Source organism: Colobus angolensis, unplaced genomic scaffold (assembly GCF_000951035.1).
Source record: "Colobus angolensis palliatus isolate OR3802 unplaced genomic scaffold, Cang.pa_1.0 Scaffold114, whole genome shotgun sequence".
Taxonomy (NCBI): domain Eukaryota; kingdom Metazoa; phylum Chordata; class Mammalia; order Primates; family Cercopithecidae; genus Colobus; species Colobus angolensis.
The window spans coordinates 809,779-817,409 of NW_012112475.1; the positions used below are offsets into that span (position 1 = coordinate 809,779).

The window sequence follows — 7,631 nt, forward strand, 5'->3', positions numbered from 1 at the left end:
ATGATGCAATGAGGGGTGAGGGACAGGACATGAGCCGCTCCACACAGACAGGACCTCAGGACTGATCTGCTCCCATCCCCTTGCTTTCCTGGTGAGAACAGGAGCCCCAGGGAGGGTAGGCAACTTGCCCCAGGGCGCCCGGTGAGCAATGATGGTGTCCCGTTATGAACTCAGGTTGGTTTTACTTTAAAAGGTTTGGGAGTGAGCACGGGGTTGGCGGTGTCCTCTCAACACTGCAAATTTGCATGCAAAATTAAGGATGAATATGTAGAGATCCACCTTTCGGAAGAGGTTCCACAGCATGCATCACACTCTCAAGGGGATACAAGACCAAAAGAAAAGGGGACAGAGTGGAAGGGGCTGGGCCAGAGTCGTATGTTGAGTCTCAGCAGTCCTGAGGTGACCTCTGTGTCTAGATTCTCAGTCACTGCCCTACACTTCCTCCCCATGGGAAAGGCCATTTCTTCAATGTTCCCGATGAGCCTTGTCTGATGGGAGCATCATGGCTTCCAACAGGTAAGGCTCCTGCTGGCACTGCCCATGGACACTGGCAGAGAAGAAATAGAGAAGACCCTGGAGTGCCCAAGAACCAACTCACCCTGAACTGTACCCAGAGAGTCACCAGGCAAGGTGAGGGCCAATCTAGAACTTGAGCAGACTTCCAGTGAGACAAGCTCTGCTCTTTGATTCAAACTGTTGATACATGTCATGGTTAAGTCTTCCATGTTTCCAGACTCCACTGTACACCCTGCTGGTCTGGAAAGGGTCAGATCCCGAGGCAAATGATAGATTAAACACAACAGCAAAGTATGAAAATTAATTGAGATATTTAATAGACAGTGCAAACCATAATTTCATCTGAATATAAATGTATGCACATGTTTCCAATGAGTTATCTATCAGTTATCACAAACAGCAACAAGGACCTTATAGCTATGTTAGAAAACTGTATAGCTGGAACTTAATTCTAACAATCTCACTTGCTCTCAAGAGAACACCATCCATTTCAAATCAATGTCACAAACTCCAAAAGACCAGGGGAGCAAGGGGGTGAGGAGTGGGCCAGAGTGGTAAACACAGGGCCAATACACAGGTGATGGACAGAAACACAGCTCTGGAGGAAATCAACATCGGATGCATTATTACAGCTAAGGGCAAGGAAAAGCCTATGGCTTTTGAAAAATGACTTTTCTGCCAGTACCGTACAAGTACACAAAGAGATGTGCGGCAAGTCAACTGACTTACAAGGACAGAGGCTACAGTTCAGGTCATTTCAACTGCAATCGGTTGACCCTTTCCATTGAGGATTCAGCAGTGGAGTCAGCGTAGTCCAGAAGCTCAATGTTGGATTTGCAAATACAGTTTATTTTACAGAAATTCAACATTATAAACAGCAGGCACTTCCCCCCCACTGTCCCTCTCCTCCATCCGTCCCCACCCGTCCCCCCAGGTGCAGACCATGCTATGCAGAGAGTGAGCAGCAACGCGGCCCTACTGCTTTGGAGTGAGTCGAGAGCGATGGAACCTGCCTGCACCACATCCTGCCTGCCCCGCACACGCACACGCCTGCTCACTGCGCAGGTCACTACAGTCTGTCTGGGCCCAGCCCGCGCTGGACCCGTTACATGGATCCAGCCCAGTTCTCCAATTCCTTCATGTCGTCGTCTTCCTCTTCTTTCTTCTTGGCTGTGTGAAGACAGAAAAGGCTATATTTAGGATGGCTGGTGTTTTCAACATGTTCTGGCCGGAAACAAGGGCTGTCTGTGCTTCATGGAGTCTGTCAAACAGCCTTGCCCTGTGGCCAGCCTCCTCTCCAGGCTGTAGGCAGACTGCTCCTTGATGCCTAAAAGCTGCAACATTCAACTCTGGAAAACCAAGCACACTTTGGCAGCACCCACCCTCCACCTCGAGCAGGCCCAGACAAAACAAGAGGGATTCTACAAAGAGGCCCTCAGGATTCCCACGAGGCTTCGGTCCCAGAGCCTGCAAGGTGGGAGGAGGATGGGAAGAACCCCACAAGAGATCTAATCCTTGCCAACCCCCAACTCCACCTCAAGTGGCTTGACCCATGGCCACACAGCTCCAGGAGGCTCGCCGGACAGCCTCTGCCCACACGGGACTCCGGGAGGCTCGCCGGACAGCCTCTGCCCACACGGGACTCCGGGAGGCTCGCCGGACAGCCTCTGCCCACACGGGACTCCGGGAGGCTCGCCGGACAGCCTCTGCCCACACGGGACTCCGGGAGGCTCGCCGGACAGCCTCTGCCCACACGGGACTCCGGGAGGCTCGCCGGACAGCCTCTGCCCACACGGGACTCCGGGAGGCTCGCTGGACAGCCTCTGCCTACACAGCTCCAGGCAGCTGACTCTACTTGAGGGGGCCGTTTCCTCTTTCTATGCGGGACAGGGAGGTGACCACAGCTGGTCAGGCCCTGCCCCCAGGGCTCTCTCTCTCATGCCATATCAAATTGCCTCACTTTTTCTAGAAGTTCTGCGTGGATTACTTCTACCTGGGGGTGAAATATTGTGCGAGGGGATGGGGGAAGGGAAGAAGGAGGAAATGAAGGTTTTATAGAATCAGGTCTCTAAAGGAATCAAAGCTGTTTCCTTCCCCCAGGGGCGGCCTCCAGGGGCCAGGGCTTTTGCAGGTGCGCACAGCACAGGGTACTAGAGAGGGGGCAAGAGCTGTCCGGGACTCACGCTCTCACACCTTCTCACAGTGCCTGGAACTTTCTCTTCTTTAGTGAAATAGGAAAAATCATTCTAGAAAAGAGGCTCCCAACTGGGGGTGATCCTCCCAACCCCTATGAAGGGACATTTGGCCATGTGTGAAGACATTTTTGGTTGACATAACTCAGGGCGGTTGCTACTGGCATGTAGTAGGCAGAGGCCAGGGATGGTGCTGAACACCCACAGTGCACCGGACAACTCCGCCCCCACCCTCCATTCTCTCGACCCAGAGAGGTATCTGGCCATGTCTGTAGCGTCAAGATTAAGAAACCCTGTTCCAGAGAGAAACCAGAAAAGGCCAGGTGACATGGCTCTGTAGCCACTACAATGGATCCTGTCTGGTTCTCAATCTCGGGCAAGCTCAGGACACAAACCAAAGCCAACTGACCACAAGATCACCCACTACAGGACCTCGTGGGTGTATCATGACTCTAGAAGCACTCACCGGGTTTTGATGGTAGGGCTATAGAGGGAACATTTGGTAGAGGGACTGTTTCGGGTCCACTGATTTCCAGCAAATTCTTGTCTAGTTCCTCCTGTTCTAGTTCTTCTAATTCTGCCATGAGCTCATCCTAGTAAAAGGAAACACAAAGTGAGTGCCCTCCCTGGGAATCCCAGCCCCCGCGGTCATGCCTTCTACCTAATTAATGCTCACGGAGACACCCACCCCTCTGAGAAGGTCTGCGGGGAGGTGAACTCCAGGTTCCACACCCTGTGATTCAAATATCCTAAAGCAGCTTCTACTGGGAACGTATCACCGCTGCACATCGCTGATGTAGACCTCAGTGCCCTGCACTACACTGTGAGCATCTGGGAGAGGGGATCGTATCTTTGCCTGCCTATTTCTTTGGCTCAGAGCTGGGCACATGAGTGAATGCTCAGAAATGTTTGCTGATTTGAAATGAATGAGATTCTTCCATCAAACTCCAGTATGAAAACCCTGGTTTTGACAGCCCAAAGGTAAGAGCTGCAGGCTGTTTTCTCAGTTATACAGTGGGGGTCAGAAAGCACAAAGAAAGGTCCAGCAGAAAGGATCTGACCTTTAGGAGATTCAAATCTAACACAGTGGAGTACCTTCAACAGGGGCTGGTACCATTATTTTAAAAACCTAAGAGACTCAAGGTTCCAAATTGCTCAGCAGAAACTGACAGGTGGCCGAGATCCAGACACATCCCCCGGGTCAGGGGTAAGTGCCCCCCCGCTCCTTGGCTCTACCTTTCCCTCATGCTGGAGCTGTCTCAGGGCAAATCCTGTGAACTTCTCCAGGGCACGGTCATCTCTGCGGCCCAGCTCTGTGCCAGGGCCCACCCTGGAAAGGTGCAGGCTAGCTATTTGTTCAAATCAGTTAGTGACCTGAAGCCTGCTAAAGAGTTGTGATGAATGTTCCTTTACTCTACCTAAGCTTCCACCCCAAATAGGGAAAGTGTCCCTCAAAATGTAGAATTCAGGGAGGGTTAACACCATGCCCTGTCTCTGTCCAAGTCCAAATGCTCCCTGCCTGAGAGCCTTCAAGAGCACATCAAGGGGCAGCCTCAGGGTGTCATTTGTGAAGCTTATGGGATCTGTACAAAACTACTCACCTCGTCAAACTCTTCTCCAAACCCTACAGGTTTTGAAATTGCTGTTGAAATCTCCTCCGCAAGTTCTTGCTGGTCAGCAATGTCCTGCATTAACTCATCAACTTTATCGATGTCCCTTCAAATGCAATGGACAGGTATCATATCAATTGATTAGGCTGTGTAAAGAGGGCCTGCAAGGCAAGGCAGGAGCAGAAACTGGGCCCCACACAATCAACTTCCCAGCCACACTCCCTGCAATGACTCCCTGTGAGGAGTTACTTGGCATTATTGCCTGCCTCCTCCCCTTTAAAATAGAGAAGCACAAACTCAAGGGGACAGGAATGTCTTCAAGACACTACCCAGTCCAACACCCTACAGGTGGCACTATCAAGGTCCTACATGCAAATTAGCAAAGGTGTCAGATAAGACCGCAGGGCTTTAACTCCTGGGCCAATAGCTCTTTTTCAAGTCCAAGGGTAACTCTGCACGGGGAAAGTAAAAGCACAATCACAGAAGACAGCCATGCCGTCTAATGGGCCTTCCATCTACTCAGTCCACCTATGGATCCTCTAGGACCCCAAAGGAAAGGCAAATGCTGAAAATATGCAGAATTTTCTTCTACACACTGACAATCATATAAACCTATATTTACTCAAGCCAATATATGCACATATATGTCAACATTTGCACAGTATTTAATGAGCTGCACTCTGCTAGGTTTTTAGGAGAACACAGAAATGAGGCATATATGGTTCTCATTCAAGCAGCTCAGTCCAATGAACATCTACCCTCAGACAAAACCTCACTTATTTGAAGGCTACTTCTCCTGCAACCTCACATTCCTACAGCAAAATCAAGCTTTTTCTGCAAAGGACCAGATAGTAAATACTTTAAAATTTATGGCCAGTCTCTATTGCAAATAATTAACCCTGCTGTGTAGCACAAAAGCTGCCACAGACAATATGTAAATTAAGGGGCATGACTGTATTTCAATAAAACTTTTAAGGCCAGGCACAGTGACTCACACCTGTAATCCCAAAACTTTGAGAGGCCCAGGAGAGAGGATCACTTGAGGCCAGGAGTTCGAGACCAGTCTGGGCAACACAGTGAGACTCCATCCCTACAAAAAATTTTTAAAATTAGCCAGGCATGATGTCACACACCTGTAGTCCTAGCTACTCAGGAGGCTTAAGTGGGAGAATGGCTTGAGCCCAAGATTTTGAGAGTGCAGTGAGCTAGGATCGGGCCACAGTATTCCAGCCCAGGTGACGGGACACAACAAGACCCTGTCTCAAATAATAATAAAACTTTATTTACAAAAATAGATGGCAAGCCCTTAGGATGCATTTTCCCCACCCACTGGATAGCACAGCTGAGTACCCAAAAGGAAGCAAAAAAGGCTCCTGACACCCCCAAATATATGCTGCCAAATCTAAGCACTACAACAAATGCAGATTTTTTATTTTTATTTATTTATATATTTTTAATTGAGATGGAGTCTCACTCTGTTGCCCAGGTTGGAGTGCAGTGGCACAATTTTGGCTCACTGCAACTTCCGCTTCCTGGGTTCAAACAATTCTCCTGCCTCAGCCTCTAGTAGCTGGGATTACAGGCGCATACCACGATATCCAGCTAATTTTTTGTATTTTTAGTAGAGATGGGGTTTCAACCATGTTGGCCAGGCTGGTCTCGAACTCCTGACCTCAGGTGACCTGCCTGCCTTAGCCTCCCAAAGTGCTGGAATTATGAGTGTGAGCCACCTCGCCCAGCCCAAATGCAGTTTTATTCATGAGAGAGGTCTTCATTTGGAGCCTCCTTACCTTGGCCTTTACCTTGGCTAGTTACAACTGTAACAAGCTTGGTTATCTAGTTTCTTAGGCCACTGCCATGAGAAGTAGCCATATAGGGGAAGAAGGAGTGCTGAGGGCAAGATCACTGTCAGTACGACAGCTACAGCTGGAGAGCAAGGGAGGGGGCAGAAAACGCCATCAAAAGCAGACACAGGAACAGAGAGATCCAAAGCTCTTGGATGAACCACACATTTCAGGGCCCCTGACAGCATCAGGGAAAAATCATGGGCACCGATTCTAATCCCAGTTCTATCCAAGCTCCCATGTCACACAGGGCAAATCAGCTTCCCTCTCTGGGACACAGCTTCTCCACCTTCACATTCACAGGTCTGGACAACAGGACCTTCTAAAGGCCTTTCCAGCTTAAAACTATGCTCATCACAATAACCCTGAATTACTCAGAAAGTATTTTTGCACGCCATGAGATCTGCTTCCAAAGGCACATCATCCATTTTCGGAGTTCCAAAAAAGAATGAGAATTCAAACAAACTCAGGTGCTCGAATAGGTAAGTCAAGGGATCTGTCTGCCTAAGGCCATGGCCTGGGTACGAGGCATTCCGGGACTGGCACTGCCCTGTGGCGCAGGGGCGGGTGGACACGTACATGTTGTCATGGGCCGCCTTCATGGCCTTGGCGGCATAGCCCATGTTCTTGAGCACCTCGGTGTTGGTGTTGGCATTCTCCAGGGCCTCCCGCTGGAACTCGATGGTTGATAATGTGCCGTCGATCTGCGCCAGCTGCTTCTCATACCTCTTCTTACGCTTCAGTGCCTGGAGGGCCGCTGCGTTGGGGAGAAAACAGGGTTTTAGAGAGCCCAGGCACAGGGCGAGGTCCTAGTGTTCACTGCGTTCTTTCCCCAACTCTACCGGAAGCACCTCTGTTGTTGCTTCCACTATAGCAGAGGGTTCATAAATTCTACACAAAGAGCACGTTCAATTTTCTACAAAAACATAAAATTCACATACCTCAAAACACGGCCAGTAAACAAGCACACAAGCCAAAGTTCAACCCTTGGGTAACCACGCACACACACAAATTAAAGCATGGACAGCCACCCCAAGGAAAGGATGCTGTGGGGTCAAACTCCTTTAGGGTCAAAGTCCAGCTCACAGACTCAGGTGAGCTACTTGGCTTCCCAGATGGTGTCAGTGTGAGCAGCAAATGACATACTGTATGTAAACAACTGGCACATTCATCAGTGTGTATGTCCTCAAAAAAAGCAGTTCTCATTATTATAAAGCAATTTTAAAGTATCATTTTATGCCAACTAAATTACAGAAATCATAAATATAATGACTATACCAAATACTAGATCCGTTTGGGTTAAAAATGCTATTTCACTCATAGCCAACAACTCTGTAAATTGTTATGATGCTTCCGAAAAGTAACATGGCAACACACAGCAACAACCACCATGATGTTTTTACCCTCTGACCCAGTAATTTCCTTCTGGAAATGTATTCAAAAGCAAACAGCCCCATGCCTGAAGATGG

At 49.1% G+C, this 7,631-nt stretch overlaps 1 protein-coding gene across 2 annotated transcripts in view; it reads right to left on the reverse strand.

Moving 5' to 3' along the window:
• Positions 1-808: 808 nt before the first annotated feature.
• CHMP4B (charged multivesicular body protein 4B) overlaps positions 809-7,631 on the reverse strand; it is a 45,793-nt gene continuing 38,970 nt past the window's right edge. The window contains exons 2-5 of one of the 2 annotated variants that reach the window (XM_011959504.1): positions 6,742-6,919; positions 4,310-4,424; positions 3,175-3,301; positions 809-1,686 (exon numbers count right to left, since the gene is read on the reverse strand). In XM_011959504.1, the coding sequence (XP_011814894.1) occupies positions 1,622-1,686; positions 3,175-3,301; positions 4,310-4,424; positions 6,742-6,919 (485 nt within the window). In that variant the 3' untranslated portion in view covers positions 809-1,621. The remainder of the gene's footprint in view (positions 1,687-3,174; positions 3,302-4,309; positions 4,425-6,741; positions 6,920-7,631) is intronic. The other variant, XM_011959507.1, reaches the window with a different exon arrangement.